This window comes from Astatotilapia calliptera, chromosome 14 (assembly GCF_964374335.1).
Source record: "Astatotilapia calliptera chromosome 14, fAstCal68.1, whole genome shotgun sequence".
Classification (NCBI taxonomy): domain Eukaryota; kingdom Metazoa; phylum Chordata; class Actinopteri; order Cichliformes; family Cichlidae; genus Astatotilapia; species Astatotilapia calliptera.
Genome location: NC_137435.1, coordinates 3,710,996 through 3,734,469, shown reverse-complemented (window position 1 = coordinate 3,734,469; position 23,474 = coordinate 3,710,996). Strand labels below are relative to the sequence as shown.

At 42.7% G+C, this 23,474-nt stretch overlaps 1 protein-coding gene across 4 annotated transcripts; it reads right to left on the bottom strand.

Annotated features, from left to right (window-relative positions):
• Positions 1–635: 635 nt before the first annotated feature.
• LOC113036375 (SPARC-related modular calcium-binding protein 1-like) lies at positions 636–23,474 on the bottom strand. 4 transcript variants are annotated; one of them, XM_080289333.1, is made up of 11 exons: positions 23,129–23,405; positions 12,336–12,510; positions 11,651–11,875; positions 10,909–10,962; positions 9,951–9,998; positions 8,223–8,303; positions 7,822–8,014; positions 6,809–6,867; positions 6,481–6,574; positions 4,684–5,030; positions 636–774 (listed from the first exon to the last, which is right to left on the bottom strand). In XM_080289333.1, the coding sequence occupies exons 1-10, from the start codon at positions 23,207–23,209 to the stop codon at positions 4,700–4,702; spliced, it is 1,341 nt and encodes a 446-aa protein (XP_080145459.1). In that variant the 5' UTR covers positions 23,210–23,405; the 3' UTR covers positions 636–774; positions 4,684–4,699. The 4 variants fall into 4 exon arrangements, with proteins under 4 accessions (XP_080145459.1, XP_080145460.1, XP_026048482.2 ...); XM_080289334.1 differs by having other exon boundaries at positions 641–771; XM_026192697.2 differs by lacking the exon at positions 636–774 and adding an exon at positions 781–1,481 and having other exon boundaries at positions 23,129–23,474.

Below are 23,474 nucleotides of genomic sequence, written 5' to 3'. Positions count from 1 at the left end.
GTACCTTTAGTTCCTCAGAGGAAAAGTTACAATGTACCAAGCAATTTCTCAAGCAGAAAGCATCACTCCGTCGTTCTTTTAGATTACTCTGAATAAGATTTTGTGTATTTAAAAAAAGGTTTCTCTGCACTGAAAACTTGCAGTGAATAGTTTCTCTACTGAAGTGAGCTTTATTATTAAAAAGTCACACAAACTCTGATATTACTATTTGTCAGGTCAGGTCACCTTTGAATGTGGCTCAGATACATAAATTCAGATTGACATCTCGATGCCTTGACCTCGAGCAGAACAGTCGCACAGAGCTTTCATGCTGTGTCGTCTTGATGTGGCACGGCTCAGCACTTCTTTCAGGATAAGATCCTTAAACAAAAATGGTGGACGGTGTCCTCACTGCTGCATATTTCCAGCATTTCCAGTCTAAGGTATGTTTGTGAAACTGGCACAAAGTCGCACAGGAAAGCACATCATCTCCTCCGGCTGCTAGGAAGCCGCGGGACCTTGTTAATCTCCCGTCGAAATACATTTAGCCTCAGTGATGACCTGAGACGGGCACTAATGCAGGATGGGAAATAAGTTTTACTTGACTGTTATGAAAGATGCTATTCCTCTGTTGTTTCCTGTTTATCTGTTGATTAGTTTATTAGGGGACAACAACTCGGGCAGCTGTTGCTGTGGAAACCAACGGGCCTCCTGTTAGACCTAATGAAGGACACGGCGGCTCCATTGATAACCACCGAGTCTGAGATGCCGAGACAGCGTTCACACGTATGACTGCTGAGATGAATAAAAATGAGATGACAAATTTATTGAAATTTACAAACAGCAAAAACATGAAGGTTGAAGTTACATCCATCCATCACACCTGTTTTTCCCTTTTTAAACTCACAATTACTTAGTAGAAAATGCTGAGAGTCGATGATGTGGTCTGAAAATACAACTTAACGAACAAATTACAAAAGTACATATACTTATGTATACATGTGTTAATATATACTGTCAGTATGTGTTGTAACAAAGTATGTACAAAGAAGAAGAGATGCAGGCTCGGGAAGTAAAAGACACACAAGATTAATGAAAAGAGAAAAAGGAAAGCAGTAACTGAATAAATTAAGGTTTCTTGGTGTTATTGGTCTGGAATCACGAGCAAAAGTCAGCCAAAAAGAATCAAAGCTGAACCCCTGGATGGCTCTGCAGGGTGTGAAACAGCAGAGGACACTGAGCTGCAAGTGGCTGAGAATGGATCAGATTACTGTAGTGGTTGTCTGGAGTGCCAATTGTATCTGAGCTGGAGGTTGCACATTAAAACCTCCCCCTGCTCCACCCCACAGCGATAGTGTCAGGAATTTGCGACCATGTAGGAACAAGTGGGCGACAGAACAGATCTTCCAACCCCAACGATGGCGCTTCTATGACTTAATCACTAAAACGAGCTGCCTTTTGATGTCAGCTGATTTGTCTCGTTGCTCTCGGTCGCTTTGACTCTGAAAGAGAACCAAAAAAATGGGAAAGAGAAATGAAGGGTAGGAAAATAAAGACAATAGAATCACATCAATGGAAACTATTTTTCAACTCTAGCCTGTTTTACCGAGCTCAGCAGAGTGACGGGTCCACTGGCAGCGTGTCTGGGGAGTCGGCTCCTCCATCACTACTGGAGGTCACTGCTATCTCTCCCAGACACATGTTAGTTCAATGCCCCATGTGCCTCTCTTTATCCTGTCTTTCTCTTCATCTCTGAATTAGCAGCTGCTCCTCAGTCCACTTGCCTCTGTCTGCCACCTGCCAGTTCTTATCTTTGCACTTCACCTTGCTGCTCTGCTTGTCCTCTTGCTGACTTCCACTTTTCATAGTTTCTGCAGTGATTCTTACTGCCCTTCCCGTCCCTGTTGTTGCCTTTGTGCAGAACCTAATTTCACCAGTGTGTCCTCCTGTTCATAAAGCAAGACTTTTAGGTCATCCAGACTCGAGGCCTGTTTCCTCGTATCCACTCTATATTCCTGCTCTTGCATCTCTTCAGGCACTGCTGCTTTCTAATGCTATACAATCTCTACAGTCACACTTCATTGACGCCGAGGCTGCCCACAGGTCTTTCTCACTGCTGTTCCTCAAATGAGATTACACTTGTGTCATTCAGTCTAACTATTATGGCTGAGTCATGCTCGAGTAAATATACAACAACAACCTCAACTAAGAATTATCAATTTTTGATTGATAATCAGTTGTGACCGACCTCCGCCTCTGGGGAACTACTTTCAATTCCAAGGAGACTGCACAGATCAGCTGGTGTGAGGCAACGTTTCTCCAAACAAGCCCAATCTGACTGACTGACTGCCGTCACTTTCATACAGATCGGTGAAGGTTTGCAAATGATAACAATGGATTGCATTTATATAGCGCTTTACAATTCCACTATTCATTCACACGCTGGTGGAGGCAGCTACAGTTGTAGCCACAGCTGCAGACTGACAGAAGCGAGGCTGCCATATCGCGCCATCGGCCCCTCACCAGTGGGCGGTAGGTGAAGTGTCTTGCCCAAGGACACAACGACCAAGACTGTCCGAGCCGGGGCTCGAAGCGGCAACCTTGCGATCACAAGACGAACTGCCAACTCTCAGGTCAGGTCAGCTGACGTGTCACTGACGATGTCAGTCTAGACTTTAAATGGGATCCTTGTAGCTGCTCTAATCTTGTATTTTCAACATTATTTCTAAATAATATGGTACTTTGATAACTCTGCCAGTGAAATCTTGGAAAAATAAACTGAAGTTTTCAGTTTACACAAAATATATAAAATGATCTACAGGATGTTTGCAGATACAGTGAGAAAATGCTGCTGTTCTCTGTCATCCGTCCTTCACTGTATAATCGTGTTTTTCATGCTTGTCGGTGGAATCAGCAACATGATTTAAGATCTCCATATGAACCAGATGTTTTGTTTACATCAACAGAAATGACAGAAAAATCCAGGCAGAGAAAGACGGAATATCGAGCTTATGACCCTTACAAACTTATAATAAATCCCAGACTCGTGTTGCTATAACTAAGAAAAACACACACACTGGTCGAGCTGTCACTGCCGTCTGCGGTGGGCTGATTAGTGAATCGCTGTCACCACCGAGCTGTGACTGATAGCCCCCTGACAAATGGGCCTTTTCACCTCGACCACCGTTTGTTTTCGTTTTACGAAGGTACATAAACACTCAGACATCGTGGGTGTAATTTGTCTCGCTGCCAGCCCAAACTGCTCGGCTCCCCTTAGATCAACAGCCTGAAAAGGAGAGAAAAGACGCTTTTACCTCAGCCAGCAGACCAATGAGGAGGCTGGTTAACAGCCGTGTGAGAGAGAGAGACAGCTGTGAAAACTGAGACGAGAACAACTCTGCGTTATCCCACTGCTGCTGAAATATCACCAGGTATATTAGGTAGGTATATTCTGCTGCTTCTACTTTTACTTATCTAAATCCTGCTACCACTAACTGCTCAGTACCACTGAAACTGGAGTTATACTACTGTGATTATGCCACAGCAGAGGCGTAGGCTGTTTCATGGATGGATTTGCTTTCCCAAAATAACTACAAGTTGCAGCTTCTTAGCAGTAATAAGAAGCTGCAAGAGGAAACAATCAGCAGAGGAAACAATGAAACTGAATTTAATAAGATGTAATTGTATCCTGTTTGTTCCTTTTCTAATGCGCAGCTCATATTCTGCCCACGCAGACATGTTTTCTTATTTTCATAGCTCTGATAATCTGTGTATTAGCTCGACATTCATCAACTCTCAGACCAACACGAGCTGCTTAGTTTCAGTTGGGGTGACTGAAGTAGACAAAAGAGACTGGAAATAAGAAAAAAGAGGAAATATTAAATTATAAAGCAACGATCAGAGCTGTAAACTAGCTGCCATCCAAACCATACAACTTAAAAAACACTTCCAAAACATTGTGCTAACCTGAAGACAAAAGGAAACATGGAGACATTCCCACTCTGTGACTGTGTTTCTAAACTATGGCACATGACGAGCATGAGCCGAAAACGATCACTTCATCAACCTGGCTGGAGAAACGTATCAAATGAGCTTCATGCAGCATGAGCGGGTTCGCACTGAGCAGCAGCTGGAGTGAGAACAGAGACTCTGCTCCCTGTTGTTGCACCTGTCCTTAATCAGGCCGATCGGTTCAACGGCTCCGAAGAATTGGTGCATTCACAGCGTGTGCTCTACTCTCTGCTAGACTGCACCGGCGAGCTCAACGTGTTATTTTGAAACAAGCTGAGCTGCTGTTTTATTGAACTGTGTCATGGTCTAAGTGAACTTTGATTATATTCTGTTTTTACGGGCAGCAGTGTGAAGGTTAGCGTCAGCTCGATGGAGGTTAAGCATGTGCAGTACGTCGTTAGGGCGCGTAGAGCTGCCGTTCCTATAGTCTACCAGCCTTTCCCTGAATTTCTTCTCTTCCCACTGTCATTATCTTAAAGGGAAAATCTGTTCAAGTTCAAATCTGTGGCAAACAAGAAACATGTAATGAGTAAAAAGGCCAGCTGTATTAGATATATTCAGATTTATCTTATTTTTTCACAGAGCACAGAAAGTTAAGCAAGGGTGATGCAAATCATTCCCAACAAGAGGTACAAGTTAGAAAAAATTAGAAATGATTAGCTTAACCACTGGGTTTATACTGCAGTCGCATACCTGACGGTAAGCCTCCTCAGAGAGCCAGGCACACCCTCAGCTCCTCTAACGTTAGGCTTCGGTCTCGATCGCTGTCGCAGTACTGGGCGAACTTCTTAGCACAGCGTCGTGGCTTCAGTCTGCGCCGCAGGAACTGATGGAGGGGTCGAGCCTCACGCTCACTGAGCCACCCGTCGGAGTCCACGTCCAGCTGACTAAAGTGCCACTGCAGCACCACCTCTGGCCTAGAAGACTCTGCAGCATCAGCGGAGGCATTATCCAGAGAGGAGGAAGATGATGAAGGAGCCACAGAGGGTGGAGGGTTTGAAGTGGGCGAAGGAGCACTGGAAGGATCTGTGTTTGAGTCTCTGATGGAAAGAAGCGGCACAAAAACCCAAGAGATGAGACACTTTGCTGGTGTAAAGGACGCCACCTCATTCAGGTTCTTTTTTCAAATCACTTTTCACAGAAAACACATTTAAAGAAACAGTTCTGTGTGACAAAATAGTGAAAAACTTAAATTTGAAAGTCACTCAAACCTTAAAATCACTGTTAGCATCACAGAGAGCACGGAATAAGAGAAGGAGCAGCCGACATCTTCACACATCTGTACTCAGATTTGACAGTGTGTCTCAATGTTTACACACTGATCGTATAAAACCCAGCAGCACTATTCACAACGCTCCAGCAGAACTCAATAAACATCCCATTTCACAAGGACAAGGGAGCCTGCTGACAAACAGAATCACCAGATGGATTTCTCAGTTCCCTCTTATCAGTTATAAAGCAAGCTGAGCAACTGAAGCTTCAAATTTATGTCAGACACAAACCGCAAACAAGTCTGGAATGAATGAAACGGCAAAGCCAAAGTTATCGTGAAGAAATATGCTGGAGCTGAAAATCTGTGCATGTTTGGTGGAGAATAATAAAGTGGGTGAAGGATGGGACACAGATGCATGAAAAGCATGAACCTGAAGAAGTGAGCCAACAACATGTTTGTAAACTGAGACTGAGGAGCAGATGGAAAGAATGAGGTAAGTGCTGATTGGCAAACGCAGGAAAACAGATGGGAATATTCCGTTCTGTTCTTCCTGCAGGTTATCAGGTGCTTGATCAAATCTGCACTGTTCACCGATGTGTGAAACTGGTTTTCATTTTCAATTCTGCGTACCATCTCAGCACTGCAACACACCGGAGGAATCGCTATCAGCTCCTGCTGTGCAACAGGTGGCACATTACACACCTGAGACGGAAGAATTTCTCTTGATTTAAAGCAGATCTACAGGTTTCACGTTGTACGAGCACGCAGGCACAGAGCGGACATAATGCAAATTTATGGTGCGAGTCTGAAGCCTGTTCCATTTCACAAAATCAAAACATATTTAAATAATACAAACACAGCCTGCTTAGTTCGTAGGGGTCTTCTAAACGGATGTCTGCTTATTGAGAAATGATTTTTATCTGAGATAACTGTGCCATCTACTGTTTCCACCGTATATTTCCTAAATCAGTGCCTGCTTACTCCAATATACTTGCACATTAGTCAGTTTTCTCTCTACAGAGAGGTATATTGAAATTTCAGGCACTAAGACAAACTTCCACATGTAGACACTTTGGGACTCTCAGAAACTCGACCTGCTACAGACATGTTGTTCATTTCTATTTAGAGATTCTGACATGAGAGTACGTGCAGATGATGAAAAAGTGAGTAAATAACAATTTCAGACACAGCCTGAGATGTTACTGTGAGTTTCACAGAAGATCATTAATCACTGCTGCACTCGTCACCCCCCTGCTGTCTACAGTATCCAGACTTACTGGTAGGGACTCTGACTCCCAGCATGCTGTGCTTCCACCTGCAGCGCTCTGACCAGACTCTGAAGGAACTTCTTCTTACGAGCTCCAGGACACCCTGTGAGATCAGAGTAAAGACTGTAACCTGAATGATATGAACATCATCGGCCTCCACATGACATCAGACACGTAACAAATGGCCTATATATAGTAAACAGGATGAGAAATTCACATCTGGGCAAACTGCTTTTCAGTTATGTTGGCTGAAAATGGAAAATGTGTGAGATGTTTACAGGATGCTTTAAATCTGTATATTTTTGTTTTTCCACCAATCAGAAACTTTCATATTTACCAGGCAGAGGTTTCTCCAGTGAGGCAGCCTCTGCCCTAGTGCAGTCCGGGATTTGATTCCTGTGAACACACACACACACACACACACACACACACACACACACACACATAAAGTCAACCAAATTGGAAAATGTGAAAAAAATAACATCAAAAAGGACTTAATGTAAAAAACAGGGTTTGGGTGGAATCACTGATCACATTTTCATGGAACTACACATTAAAATAAAAACTCTATATGGCTCATCTCACTTCATGATTTATTTTTAGCTTTTTATTGTTTATTAATGCGACGAAGCCCCAGCTGAGTATTGTGAGCGCTGTCATCTCGGTCCTTTGAAACCAGACTGAAACCAGCAGCTGAGACTGTAAACTCCTGGTTTACTGAGGTCACAGAGGGACTGAGCAGTAGAATTTGAATTAATAAATGCAAAATATGACTGGCACTTCTTTTCATGTACACAAATCTGATGCTTTGATTTGTTTTGTGTGCTAAAGGGGGAAACAGCTGTTTGATTTAATTGGCTGACAGTGATTTCTATTTACAGAATTACAAGTCCAACCACATAAAGTGCTTAGACATTAGATAGAAAAATTTTAAAAAACGCATTAGGCCTAAGGGAGTTTATTCTCACATCAGTGAACCAAAACCATCACAAGAAAACATCCACCAGTTCGCTCCCAGGAGTTTGAAAGCAGCTGTGCAGCAACAATGCTGATAAAGCCCCTCGAGAACAGGAAAGTCCGACCATAATTTATTCTGATTTGCTCTGTGTCTTTCCTTTAAGGCAAATCCACCTAGGGAGCAGTGACAGTAATTGGTGTAAAATTATATGATTAACATGAAATGCTTCTGTGACTGCAAAACCAGTCAAATCTGACGACTGGAAGGGAGGACAGGGGATAAGAGGAGCGAAAAAAAAAGAAAAGACAGTAAAAGAGAAAGTTTTTAAAAGGAATAACAGTCAAGTTTCCAACACACTAATGAGCTAAATAACGAACAAACAGATTTCTTACCGTGCTGAGGTGCCTGGTCGTGGCCTCCCAGTGTCCACTCTGACACACCAGCAGTAACCTGTAGCAGTGTGGCACTGCACGGGGCTGTAACGCCCATCTGCAGTGCATTCTGGGATGAAACGCTCATCCTCCCAGGCTTGACGAGTCTGAGAGAGCAGAGACGCTCGCTCACGCTGACAAGTCTGAGGATTGTCTGCGCACACACACACACACACACACACACACACACACACACACACACACACACACACACACACTTATTCTATATCAAAACAATTCTGTAAAGTTACATAAAATACACACAAAGGCTGTTTAAAATATGTGGAATGAAACTTTAAGCGTTAAAAGAAGAGTACATATATGAGAATACATATACATATATAAACATATACGACTCTTACCAGGAGGTCGTCTGAGTGAGCGGTTTCCTCGTGACTCAGAGTTCATCAGGATGGTCACCCAGAAAGGAGGCGCCGTCAACTCTGAATGAGAATAAAACAGCTTTCAAATAAGATTTCAGAGTATTTCCCTTTTTCTTAGAGGTCGTTCAGCTGAATATCTGCTACAATAACACAACGTGACATGAAAAAAAACTGCATCCAGTATACGTATGTGTTATATTTATATTATATTATATTTCAAGTACACTAGGAGGAACACAGAGCTTTTCCCTTTATCAAAACATCCCCACTGTTTAACACCCAGGACTGACCCAAATATATCTTAACGTAAACCGAAAGCGAATTTTTGGGCCACAAAAGGGAACAAGCTGCAAACAGCCACTGACAGGTCATCGGTGTACAAGTCGACATTTGCTTTCTGTATCCCACAAACACACACATCCACTGTGTTACTCTAAACTCATGAGGACTTATCTCTGTAGCTGCTCAGTGCTTTTTATCTTCACCATGTTGTTTGCTTCTGAGTAATATTATGTGGGGTTTGTTTAATTCTTTAAGACCTACCATAGAACCAAGTCCGCCAGAGCTTATATTATATTTTTACATGCTGTGGAGCCATTTTTGGGAGCATTTCAAGTTGATATACATCAATACAACCATTATAGCCCAAATTTAAATAATATGTATGCATTAAGTGCATAGTAATTACATAAATTGCAAAAAAGTGCAATAAACTACAAAAAAATTTAAAATCATTTTTGCTTTTTTAACATATATTTCTAGTTAGAGAAATTTAAGAGGCTTATCTCTCAAAACTGTAAATACAAAAAAGTTGCACAAAATAGTTTCCCACCACAGGAAATTTATTTTAAGTATCTTCATAGTTTTATTTTTGAAATACACCAATTTTTATACACTGCAGGAAAAACGAAAATAAATATTATAATGAAGATTTGCAAAAAAGCAGCATATGCATCAAAATAAACTATTTCCAGCAGTGCAATATGAGTCCTAAGCATCCCAGAAACGACACAGAAAGTCATAAAGTCAAACATAACTTTTAAAAACACCAGTACAGGCTCATGAGGCCCTGATAGTAAAAAACTACATTTCCGCAAAATGACGTCACTTCCGGTTTCGGGCAGGACATGGCGGACATGTGACAGTTCGCGCTGATGGCTTTAAAGGGTTAAAGACCTTTTTCTCAAGAACCAGTGCCATGTTACATATTATATATTATATTATGTTAAATCTGATGCTGTGAAAAAGCAATGAGCAGCACTGTCACATTGTAGTTGTTATTAAAAAAGGAAAAGTTTGGAAAGTTAAAAATGTTAAGGAGGGTTGAAACAGAAAAGACTTGACCCGGGATCCTCTGCTGTATCGTCAGTGTGTTATATGGTTTTGTTTGAAACAAATTAAAACCCATACATGTAAAATGATAATCAATTAATTTTTTACATTTGTTAGAAGATTCAATATATACCCCAGTTCCTAAAAAAAGTAATTTTCTGAGTCCTGTATGTGATGTACGTTTCAAGTTTTTCCACTTTACAAAACATGAAAATTAGCTTTCTGTTCCTCACTTACAGCTAATCTTTAATTGAAACTGACGTGCTGGTATATAAATGACATGTAGTGAGCTTCACAGTGGTTAATCATAGCAGCTATGTTCTGCCCACGTATGCATTAAAATTTCTTTAGTAGAAGAGGTTTTTATTTTCTCACCTGCAGGTTTTCTAGGGTCCAGCGTAGGTCCAGGTCCAACGTCTCCATCTGAAATAAAAGAAAACAGAGTGAATGGAAGAAGAAGAAGATGGGGGGATAGTTTGGACAGATGGAGGAAAGCATGTGAAAAAGCAGAGAAAGGAAATTATGAAATCGGGTATGTTCCACCTTGAGATTTATACAGCGAAGATGTCCATAAATATTAGTTACAATCTAAAAACTTAAAACACAAACACAATACAATAAATACTTTAAATTTAACAAGAAACTTAGAGGAAGTGCTACATTTCTACATGACACTGCAGAGCAGCTCAACAAACCTTTACCAAAAATCCTCAGTTGCATCTGTAAGGGGACAAAACTTTTATAAACCCATAAAGGCTCACGAAAACTACACTTATGCTGCCAGTATAAGATTTTGCAGCAGCACGTAGTAGAGTTATGTATGCCAGACTGGACAAGAGCATAAACCTGATGGGGACTGCTGCTTTAGAAAATCTGAATGTCAGAGTAAATGACCTTTAAATTAGAGCAGACCAAACCTGGCAACCTTTTCTGACTTGGAGTGGAATATCTCGGAGACGTTATGGAGCATTAGGTTTGTTTTCCTCTTGGGTGAGTTTTTTGGTACTATTTTTATGTTTTATAATGTAAAGAAGTAAAAAAGGACCCAAAAAAGAATGAGAGTAGAGGGAAAAATCAGACAAAGAGGCATTTTTAGAGTCTTGGCATGTGAAGTGCTCTGTGAATTATTAAGTCCCTGCAGATGTGTCTGGCAGAGAAACAAGCAGCGTGTGATGCCAGGAAAAGGCAGAACGAAGGACAAATGAGAAACATACAGACACACATCTAACCTGTAGTGAATGAAACATATGAGTGTGTGCACACTGTGCTCCACAGTTATTTTAAAGCAAGGACAAAACTGCCTTTGTGCAATTTAAATAAAGCGTCTTCTTACCTTTGACTGGAGTTGCATCTGTATCGGTGATCTGAACGAGCTTGGTGAGGTGATCTGTTCAGAATAACAGGCACAGCTCAGAGTGGACAACAGACTAAAGTTCAACATTCGTTCTGAAGAATTAGAGGACTTCCACCTTTTCAGGCCTACACACAGCCTTGGCTGTTGTTTGCATGTATCCTCGAGTGCTGGTGTATCTGTATTTCTCTGACATCAACAGTGAAACTGAGCCATTGTTGTTACACTTGGAGCTGATAAATACCGAACAATCGCTACTTTTACTGAAATGCATGAAACCAGAAGACTTCACAACCAAGTCCACGCACAGACTGTTAGTGCTCTATTAGTGTAGACTATTTCCTGCTGTCTGATACATGTGAGAAACTGTCACTTATGTATGAAAAGAGCTTAAGAAAATTACTCCTTCATTCTCTGCTGCAGGTAGCAACATGTATGCTGGTAAAGTAGTCCATGCAAACAAAAATACTCGAGTTTCATTACAAAGTAAAGCAGTTTTAATAAAAGACATCAAAGAAAACCCTGAATACAGTAAATAAGGCAAATTAAATCAGTGCTTCCATACGTGACATGTGAGCTCACCAAAATACATCAAATACATGCATTAGAATAGCATTTTTTTAACATACATAAAAATGCTATTTTAAAGTCCTTCACAGTTAAGTTGTTTTGTTTTGGGGTTTTTGCCAACAATCTGTAATACTTTGAATAAAACATAACTGACCGGTGCAGTTGGGGATCACATGGAGGGCCGTGGTACCACTGACAGGTTTGCCATCAGGCGTGGAGCACCAGCAATATCCGGTCTGGTTGTGGCACTGTATGGGCATGAAGTGACCTTCGGGACCGCACGCAGGCACAAAAACTGCAGCTGCAGGACTACCACGGCTGCGGGCTCTGGCCTCAAGGCCCTGAGCTCGGGCCAGCTGGCATTTAGTCTGCAACGGATCTAAAACAGAGGAAATTAGTATCCATGTGTGCTGCTATAGATGGGAAGAGTGGAAATCATGAATCCTGATGACACAGATGTGCATACCGTTGCTCTGCCGACCAATAAAAAGTAGTCATTGTTAATTTAAGAAGAATGTTTCTATTGACTGAGTTGATTCACTTGGGAAGAACATTTTAAGCTGATTGAATGAAGGACAGGAGCACAGTGGTGTCCGTTTATTTATGCTCCCGGTTTAAGATTAAAACAGTCATTAAGAGCAGGCAGAGGTGGCAGGAAACTACAGCTGATTAATAACAGGCGTCTTTTTGTACTCGTGATATAAAGCAGCTCAAATTCAGATAGAAACATGAGAAAAGTTTATTTCAGTTCAGATTTTTTAAGCCAGTAAACTCACCACCAGAGCATCATGGGAAACATTAAGAACAGCTTGTGATGATGTCGCTGTAAAGCCCTGTACCTGCACAGTGTCCCCGTGGGACGTGGCGGAGCTGTGTGTTGATGCACTGTGCCCTCTGAAAGGCACACAGCGATTTATACAGCCTGCCATTGCTGCCACACACAGGTCTGTGGCGCCCCCTCTGGCAGTCCAGCACACAACCACGAGGCCACATGTTCTCTGTGATCAGGAAGGGCTGCAAACAGGAAACATTTAGAGTGTACGTTGATTGTCATGTCAGTTATAAACACACTATGAAGGGAAAAGACAGTAAAAAGAGGTTTTAAAGCTTCGACATGTCAGCCGTCTGTGAAGAGGTGGTGGTGGAATCCTGCTCACGGTTATAGTTTGTTCATATCCGTCTATGAGTTTTCAGTTTCTCTCTCCCGTGTCCTTGTATCTCATTTAAAAGTCTCTGTGCTTGGTGTTTTTCTGTCTTGTTACATCCTACTTTCTATTGATAGACTGTGTCTGGTGCATGTTTTAGCTTTACTTCTCTGTGTCATCTTATCCTGATTTAGTTCAGCTGTGTCCTCCAAGTGTGTCACCTCTCTCTGTGTATTTATAGTCGCTGTCTCCTTTTGGCAGATCGTCACGCTACAGCTGTGAAGGATAAAATGACCAGAACTTTGTCTGACTTGAAAGAGTGCTTAAAAGAAAACGAGTGAGAGAAAAGAGAATAAACGGCCTCACAAATGTGTCGGGAAAGGCCGTTACGGAGCGTGTCTTTCTCACACCTGCAGTTTTACCTGTAAACTGGCTCCAGCTTTGCAAACTGAGTGGATAAACTTTATTAATTGAGGGAGAATGGCAACTTTTATAGTTATTTATTCACCTTTCAGTCACTTTCATTTTAAACTGTGTAATTTTAAAACTGTATATTCTGTGTATTTATTATCTCAGTCTTATTGCCTGTTCTTATTGTTCTTATCTTTAACTGCTCTGTTGTATGTTAATTGCGCCTTGGGGATAAATAAAGTCTTTCTGATTCTTCCTGCACAGTCTCCATTTCTTCTAGGAGCTGTGATTGGCTCTGTGCCTCACGGGGAGACTTTAAGGTGCATTAAGTGATTTTTTTTTTTTTTAATTTTCAAGGTAAATATAATGAATGAAAAATGAGTCTGTGACAAGCAGCATAATATTTTGGAAGAACTCTCATTAAAAGCTCTAAGAAGGCAGTGGAAACATGGCCAAAAGCTATTTAGACTGCACACCACAGTTTCCTCTTTTCTGAGCCGTACAATTTATGCTAATCTTTCACAATTCACCAAACTGCTTCCAAAATAATTCTGACGTTTTTACACTGCCATGAAAATACAATTTACAGGACTAATACTGCTACTGCATTTTACTGGGCACCACTCAAACATACCAGAAGAGGTACATTTGAGACACTGGGGATCAGAAAGGCCCCAGAAGAAAAATTCTTGTGAATTTTGTTGTGCATGATCAGATATAACAGACAAACCTTCAGAGCAAATTCTTCCAAAGATACTGAGAATTCACAACATGTAAACTTGTGACAAAGAGAGAGGAAAAGGGAGGAGAAGAGGCATTGATTCATGGAGAATCTGGTGAGTGCGATGACCTAAATTACTCCCACATGAGCCTGAAAGCCCACTCTCAAGTCACAATCACACACATCTCTATTTAAATACACACAGATTCCTCACACCGCCTCGCAGACTCACCGAAAACTCCCCAAACATACAAGGTGGTGCACACTCAGCTCACGCCTATACAATACATACAGAGTTGGCTGCTAACTCCACCCTCTCGCTCTTCATCAGAGCCTCTTTGTCAGCTGGCCTCCCCTCTCTCCTCACACACACTCTGAGACACACGGGTAAATTTGCTATGGTGTGTCAAACATTGCTGACATAATTTAGTGGTGAATGAGGCCTCTGTGCCTTAATGCCAGGACATTAATTAATGTATTGACTGTAGAGATTAATGTGAACAAATCAAGATACACAAACAGAGCGAACAAATAAAGCTTTGCTGCTGCTCTCTCCTCAGACACAAGAGCAAACACGACCAATTAAGTTATTTTAGTGAGCAAACATGTCAATCATTTGCTGGTTTTATGCAGACTGTTATGACGTGGCTTTGCAAATGTAATAATTTAGGTATTAGGGGTCCACACTTCGTTGGTGTTGCTTCAGTTCATTGAGATTTGTGGGGTATTTGTTCACGCACGTTATGCTGTGACGTGTTTAGGCCAGCCACCAATTCCACATGTTGATATGATCCTTGGACATTTACCCACAATGTACTTTGTGATGTTTGCATTGTCCCTGAGTAATTCAACAGCCGGTGACTCAGAAATGAAGGTAAAAAATTGAAAAATTGAACGCTACGAACTCAATCAGCTGATTCAGAAGAGGTCAGAGTGAGTCGTGGATTTTACACGGAGGACAAAAGGAAGAATGAGAGGAATGCATCCTGGAAGAGAAAGAGGCAATTAAGAAAAAATAATAAATGAATAAAACACTGCCAAGGGAATAAATGATGAATAAAAAATATGTTTTTAGTTATGAAAGGAATAAAAAAATTAATTTGAGGACAGAGAAAAAATAAAAACTTATTAGTGAAAAAGCAGCCTAGAGGAGGTACAAGAGGATTGAAGGGTGGAGCAGGAGTCTAGCTGGTAGACTGGCTTTCCTGTCTGTCAGGCACAACTACACCAACGACTCCTCAGTGTTAAAATGATTCGCATCAATGTATCTGGTCTTGTAAACTCGAGCCTGAGTGTGTGCGAGCAGCAGAGAAAGTGAGAACAAGCTGCCACTGTCTCCTCCTGCCTCGCACCTTCCAGATTCCTCAGAGTGGCGGCTGTAGGAAAACAGAAAAACTCATCTCCTGAGCTTTGCCGTGTGATGTTTGGCGTGAGAGAGCAGCTGATGCTGACGAAAGGCCTGTTAACACCCCGAGCTGGGATTTAGCGTCAGAACAAACTGCCTGTGTCGTGGGGAATCACTCGCTTAGCATTTTTTTTTAAAAGTCTGAATTTCATTTATGCAGCAGGTCATTAAAGGGCAAACACACACAGATGAATGATGATGACATGTTTACATCTCAGGTGCAGATGTGTGTGCACAAACATCACCTTGTTTTCTTCATGCATTCCCTGAGAAGACGCATACCATCACACTGCTACACATACATATGGTGCGACTGGAGGAGACCAGCTCTTTTGTATATTTCAAACCATACATCCAGTTTCTGCTGTTTATCAGGTGAGACACCTTCTCCCCTGTCACCTCCTCTAGCTCTTCTCGCTGGACACTGAGCCAGTTTAGAGATGTAATCCCTCCAGCGTGTCGTGGGTCCATCCTGGGATTTCCTCCCAACTAGAGTTGCCTGAAAAATCTCCCCAGGCATCCAGGAGGCACGCCCAAACCACCTCAACTGGCTGCTTTCAGTGAGGAGGAATAGTTGCCTAAAGCAACTACCAGTGAGAGCAGAGGACATGAATGACTGACTCTGGTGGGGGAATTAAAGCAATCAGACACCGGAATATCCACACGCCTCTGAATTTGTAGCACCAGCCAAATTCTCATTTGCTATTTTACAGTTTCCAGACTCACAGCTGCACGGGGAGATGAGACTAACATCACCGTCCAGCTTCGTATCATTTATTGGCTTTAAATGCCCTACACAGCTTTCTCATACAATCTGGTCCACGAAAAGTTAACATAAACTGGTTTAGCTTTTATTATGTATAGTCAAGCAACATACTACATTTTCATTACAGTTCTGCAAGTAGGACGCCCTGCAGACTTTAATAAAACTGATTCCAAAATGGAGAATTTTCTTCTTGCACATACTCTCGTTCAGTGATCGTGTAGGACATCTCGTTAAGAAGTAAAAGACCTTTGACCGTTTAGTTTATGTACGAATTTCCTTTGATGTCTTTGTGAATTTTTGGATCTGGTTATGGCCCTAATACTGTAAAATCCAAACACATTATCTCAACATAGAGATCTTATTTATAAAGATATTATGTCCCTCGTAAAAAGCACTAATACAAAAAAAAAAAAAAAAAAACAGAAGGAGGTACGGGACAGCTGGACTCCCACAGGAGATGTTGTGGGTCAAGTTCAGCATCTTCCAGCCTGAGCTGCAGGGACATCACTTCTTGTCATCATTCATCATTCACCAACTACAACTACAGCCTCTGTCAGGATTTTACAGCATGCCAGGGGCTCACTCAGAGGCCAGGCTGCTGTCAAACACTGTCAGGGTTTTTATGGTACAGTCTTCTATCCAGTCCAGCAGGAAACAGCGAGCAGAAAGAAGACAGAAGCTTTACAAATGCGGAGATATTTTTTAAAACTCTATTATGACGATGCATTCAGGCAACAGTGGGAAACCTAAAACAATATACAATGTTAAAAGTTATTTTATTGATGCTATTATTAACAATGTAGTTTTAATTCTTTATAACTGGAAGAGACATTTTTGATTTCTTGAGACATCACAACCCCAATTCCTTTTTTTTTTCTTCTTTTGCCTGTCCCGTTTGGCTCTTTTGCATCAGAATTATTGTCTAAAGGCGAAGAAAGATGCCCAACGGATTTACTTTACCACATGGACCATCCCAGCCTTGCCATAATGGTCTATTTGATTCACCTTTTATTGTTTATTTTATTTTCACTTGCTAAATACGGGACAGACTTGACTGGGGAAAAGAAAGAGGGAAAGAAAAACAGCAGAGAAGAGGAACGGGGATAAAGGGCAAAAAACAAAACAACAAAATAAGCAGACAAAAAATAAATATATCAATCACCTGGATCACCTGTTGAGAAAGAAAAAAGAGAAAACAAGCAGAAGAAAAAAAAGAGCAACATAATAAACAACATCACGATGATCTAAATATTAAACATTATTGTGCAGCACATAAGATCAACAGAACACAGTGTGCTTTGAGGTAGGAGCCAAAAAGGGTGTAGTTTGTGGGTGTGATCACCCGTGTGTACACCTGTGAGCATGGACGCGCTTGTTTTTAAAAGGTTCCTTCATGTAATGATCTGCTAGAGGGTGTGGGGGGGCCACAGCCCCGTCCTCCAGGACATGAAGCAGGTATGGAGGAGATCAAAACTCCAGACATCCAGAGGCCCCCAGAACACAAGAGACCAAGGAAGACCAACAGAGGGGCAGCCGCGCCACTGTCCCAGAAAGAGCTGAGGAGAGTCCCAGATGAGGGCTCACTCAGCAGCCGGGGAGCAGAAGCCAGGGGGGGGGGGTTGCAGTGACGTGCTCGTGAGCCCCAGGCCGAGACGTCGAGTGCACCCCACCCCCGAAGGGGCCCAAGCGAGCCCCAGGCTCCAGGCCCCGACAAGCAGCCACCAGGAGTGAGCCGGTGTGCACCTGGACGCCCACCCCTGGACACAAAGAACCACCAACGCACCGATGTCTGAGGGCGTCTGCCACTGGAAGGGGGAGTGGTGGGGGGAGATAGGACTCCAAACCTTGGAGGGCCTGAGGTGTCCCCAGAGAGGTGGCGTCTGATACCCAACCTGACATATAGACACAGACATACAGACACACACAGATACAAACATCCATTCCCACCCTCATGCTCTCATATACACTTACTCCACACTCAACCAACGTGGAGACAGACATAAAGAGACGCTGTACACACGATCACACTCCCCAAGCGTACTCTAAGCCCCGGGTAGGTACCCTTGCCCCTGAAGGGGCAAACTGCACCCAGACCCAGGTGGTGTTACCCTTTTCCCTGGTGTGGAGAGAAGCAGACCGCCCCGACTCCGCAGCAGCCGGGAGGCCCCACACTCCAGACCCCAATCGGACGGCCAACTCCTCCTCCTAGCCCCCCCGCTCCAACAGGCTGCAGAGAACGGGGGTGTGTGAAGACTCCAAACCTCCCTCCGCCCGCTCATATGTAGTGTTGATGCATGTGTGTTCTAAGGTGCATTTAAACCCCAGGAGGGCTTGGAGCTACCTGCCAGAGAGCAGCAGGTAAGCACATGGTCCCTCCTGCTAGCCCTCAATGTCTACGTGTATTTAAAATTGAGAGGTGGGCAACCACGCCAGGGGTGGGGTGTACACCCTGATGGTCTTTTGGATTCCGTGTCGCGTGCCCACCCCCAAGATCCTATATGTATGTGTAATGAGAGTGTGAGTAATGTGAATGTCTAAGTTGTGGGATAAAATTGAGGCACAAGAAGCCAGAAGGGGACAGAGGGGGGGTAGCCTCCCCTGCACCCTGGTGACACACCTTTACCCCAAGGCCCTGCATGTGTGGGTGATTGTGGTGCAGCAGGAAGAGGGAGGCAGCTGGAGATGGGGAGGGAGGGAAGGAAGGGAGGGGCAAGTGACACCCCCATACTCCGCAACCCACCAGGGAAAGGGGGCCCAGGCCCATCCGGACCGGGGCCCAGTTCAGCAGCGCTGCCCGGCCCCAGAGCCCGGGACAGCCCACCCGACCCCACCACATAGAAAACTGCACCCACCCCGTCATTCACTCATCTTCCAGACTACACAAGACAATAGACACCCAGGCTGAGATCTTCCTCCACCTCTCCTGTATCTCCCCCCTCCTGCAGAGAGAGTTCCTGAAGAGAGGAAAGCTTCTGCAAGATGTAACAGCCTCCCCCACCAGTTGAAGAGCCCCCCATGTGGCTCGATGCACTGGCAGCACCCTGTGCCAGGGCTGGGGCCCCATACACCCACCCGCCCACAACCCTGGCAACACACCAACCAGGACCCAAGCCCCCCAATTCCAAAAAAAGTTTGGACGCTTTGTAAAATGTAAATGTAATGATCTGCAAATCTCATAAACATGACTAAAAATAAAAAGCATATCAAATGTTTAAACTGAGACATTTTATAACTAATTAGGTTAATTATGACCCCATCAGTAAAATTAGTGGTTATAAAAAGAGCATCACAGAGAGGCAGGGTTTCTCAGACGTAAACATGGACAGAGATTGACCAGTCGACAAAAAACACATCTAAAAATTGAGGAACAATTTCAAAACATTGCTTCCCAATGTAAAACTATGAAGGCTTGAATGTTTATCATCTGCAGTGCACCTCTCCATCCACACATGCAGGGTAGCGCTCTGCCGTGCAAAGAAGCCGTACGTGCACATGATCCAGAAACACTGCTGGACCAAAGCTCATTTCAAATGGACTCAGGCAAAGTGGAAAACTGTTCAGAATAATCAAACAGGTTTTTGTTTTCTTTTGAAACATGGACACCGTGTCCTCTGGCCCAAAGAGAAGAGGGATCATGTGGCTCGTTATCAGTGCTCGGTTTAAAAGGCGTGCATGGAATTGGCAGTTTGCACATCTGGAAAGAGGCCATCAGTGCCAATCTGTTTTTTATTTCACTCCTGAAAACGAAGCCGTTTGTTGTTTTTAATCTCTCTCTGCACTTCTTCTCTATCTCCACTTTCAACCAGTTGAAATAGAAAAGTGCTTCTCACTGGAGATCTCCTGAGGTTCTCTCTCCAATACTGGTGTATTAAATGACTGGTGTGTGAGTCTATATAAGTAAAACTGAATTGTACTGAGCTGAAAAGGAATACCAGTAGTCAGAAACATTGAAATGGTATTTTCAGGTAAACTTCCAGCTGGCCTCTTACATTATTTCTTTATTCCAAATAGTAGTTTTTAAGAACGTAACACTGTTGCTCTGTTTTTTACCCCCCCCCCCCCCATGTTAGCACTGAAGTATTTCTATTCAGAGTGCCTCTGGCAGTGTGCAGTGACTTTAGTCAGCGTGCCATATTTCATGTTCTATAATATTTATACACGCACTCAGTGTATAGCTGATATTTGTCTAGCACACTGTAAAATATATGGCAGGATTACTGGGGCTGTTTTTCATTCTCTCTCTCTCACACACACACCTGTCTATCTCCCATGAGTAGCAGCTTAAATATTTGCCTGGCAGCGCAGCGCAGTGTGTGTGTGTGTGTGTGTGTGTGTGTGTGTGTGTGTGTGTGTGTGTGTGTGTGTGTGTGTGTGTGTGTGTGTGTGTGTTGTGGTCCTGCTGGCTGGTCCTACCCTCCTGCTCTCCAGGGAGCTCTCACAAACCCTGGACAACTACTAAATCAACCCGATTAATGAATGTCTTTGTGCTGAATATAAACATCGTGTGGGCCAGAATAAAGAGAATAATACAAACGCTCCTCTGAGGCCGTGTCACGACTGCTCGCTTTGACTAAAGTGATTATGAAGATGATAAAACCAGACAGTTTAGACCCACTGTGGCATTGCTGTTAGTGGCCAGTCCCTGAACAGTAATACTCAATTACACAGATAAAACACTTTTTAACATTTAGCAGCTGCAAGATTTTTTTTCTTACCCACACTAAAAGCGCTGTTGCCGCTGCAGCTCCGTTTGTGTTTTTTTAACTTGGTCCTCCTGGAAGATTTAAGCTTGGGTAGAATTTTGGTGTAAAGGGGTCGACTTTGGTTTACTTTTCTTTGAGAAAACTAACCTTTACACTTTAGAGGAATGATACTCTTTCACAAAAGCAGCTAATTTGTGAGTATACATGCAGATATTTTCTGTTAAAGTCCAACAAATCAAACTAAATCTTACGGTTGTTGGTATCTGCATGAAACATACAAATGTGAATAAAACTCAAGGCTAGTAGTTCAAAAGCAATAAAACTAAAGTCTTTAATACTATTGTTCCACCCAAGACCTGCAATTTTCCAAGAAGCTCGCCAACAACTTTTATGGAATATAGTCAATCCTCTTTCATATCAAATGTAATGGCCTATTAAATGCCTCATAAATGCACGTTTTTAAAAATGGCTTGTACCTATTACCTTGATAAACTTTTGACTTTAAAGGTTTTTAGGCCAGAGTCCGGGTTAGATACTGAGTAACTACCGGTACCTTACAAACATATCTGAAATAATGACTGTTTTTCCACCTGATGATGAATTAATTTCACAGACCTTTCACAAAAGGAACAAACATGAACAAGAATCATCCAAAAAAGAGAAAACATCCAGTGATGCACTTTTTTGAAGACAGATGTTTGAGGAGAATGATCAGAGCGATCTGAGCTGATAGGAAGCTCAGATCAACAGTAACTCAAAGTCACCCAGTCGTTACAATCAAGGTGTGCAGAAGAGCAGCTCTGAAGACTCAGTACATCGGACCTTAAAGCAGCAGACGTCACTCCTGCCAGCTAAGAACAGAAAACTCTCCAGAAGAACAGAAGACTGGAAAATGTCATCTGATCTGTTGGGTCTCAATTTCTACTGCAACATTCAGATGGTAGGGTCAACAATAAACAAAAGGAAAGCTGCTTCATATCAATAGTTCAGGCTGGTGGCAAAGGTGTAATGGTGTGGGGGATGTTTTCACGGCACACTTCAGGGTCCTTAGTGCTACCTGAGTGTTGCTGCTGACCATTTCCATCCATTTACGACCAGATAAAATCTTCTTACAGCTACTTAAGGATAACACACCATGCCATAAAACACAGGTTTCTTGAACATGACAACAAGCTCACTGTGCCATGTCAATATGGACCAAACCCAGTACTAGCCTGGTGTAGCTAATAAAGTGTGCATCATGGACATGATCTGCTGTCCTGCCCTCCTTCAAGGTTACTTTATTTATACCCGTAGGCAAATTTTCTTGATATATGATAGCATTTGGCAGCCCTTCACTAACACACACACCTATTTAAACCTGATAGACACATATTTGGTAAGTATAAAAGATAAAAGAAACTTTTTCTTTAATTTAAAAAGAAAAATTCACCCCGTAGAAGATGGGAACCATTATTCAGAATTGATAAAGCCATCTGTCGTACCCGTTTAGAGTACAGGGAGGCTAAACAGGGCTGTGACTCGCCTATCAGACGACTGGAGCATCTCACTATCCGATTCAGGTCTGACCGAACCATGCCACCAAGCAAAAAGATAAAGCAGACTGAATATAAGAACGATAAAAGAAAATTCAAATTGTTCAGTCAGTGTGAAAATGATCGAGTTTCCTGAGGCTGTAAAGGCGCGGCGACCTTTTTGCAGACCGATTTGCAATTCTCATGAAAATTGAGTATGTCATTGATTATGATTGAAAGATATTTATATGACTGCACTTGATCTGTTTTCTGTCCTTTGCATTCACCTGTGAAGAGCAGATAATTCTGTCTAATATAAGGTTACTTTGTGAGTCTTGTAAGGTGGAAGTGATCTGCTTAAATGTGCATCAATTATAAATTTATACATTTTCCTCTTTAGATCCTATTTAAAATCTGCGGGATCTGACTGTATCATAACATCACATGAAATCCTGCTGTGCGGCTAGTTTTGTTCACTTTTCATCTTTAACGTGTGTTGTTTATGTGATACAACTCACTTTGGTAGCTCTTAGACAGACATAACGTTACTGCAGTTTTGGTTAATTTTTCTCAAAAATACTCAAAATAAAAAATACTCTCAAAAAATACACCTTTAGATTTTGTTTCTGTTTACGGGAAACTGTTTTTGTCCAAATGTGTAAAAGTTTAACAAAGTTAAGTAAACTAACCCACTTATTCTAAACTAGGTTACAGTTACTAGTTTGAGGATCGAAGACAAGACAGACACGAATGTACAGGAAAGTCTAAGCAGAACAGAACAACACATTATTATAACTGTGGTCAGGTCCATTAGTCCAGTAACGCATTAACCGCTGTGTCCAATCAGGAACGTTAGAGTGACCCGTGAACGCGCTTCGATAAAGCGAAACCTTATTTTTCCAGACATGTTTGCGCCTGCACCGCTGCTCTTACAGAACTGCCAGAGAAATGAGAGTTCGGGTCTTACCGCCGTCTTGTCGGTCTGAACCGACTCCGAGAGCAAGAAGAGGAGCAGCGCGCGGCAGGTGAAGGTGAGCGCGAGCATCATTGCTGCCACGGAGGAGCACACGCGGAGCGGCCGCGCGCCGCTGGCTCTCTGGTGTGCAGAGGTTTCAGAGCTGAGGCCGGCCACAGTTTGAGCGCGCTGGCGTGATCGAGGAGGAAGAGAAGAGGCACGTCGGGACTCAGGAGCCGCTCCTTCCGACCTGCTCACGTCCTCATGCTGCTGCGAAGTGGTCGCGAGCTCCTCCGAGGAGTGTGGCTCAGCACGCGCACATGAGACCCTCTGCTTCCCAAAGTGTACTGCCCATTTC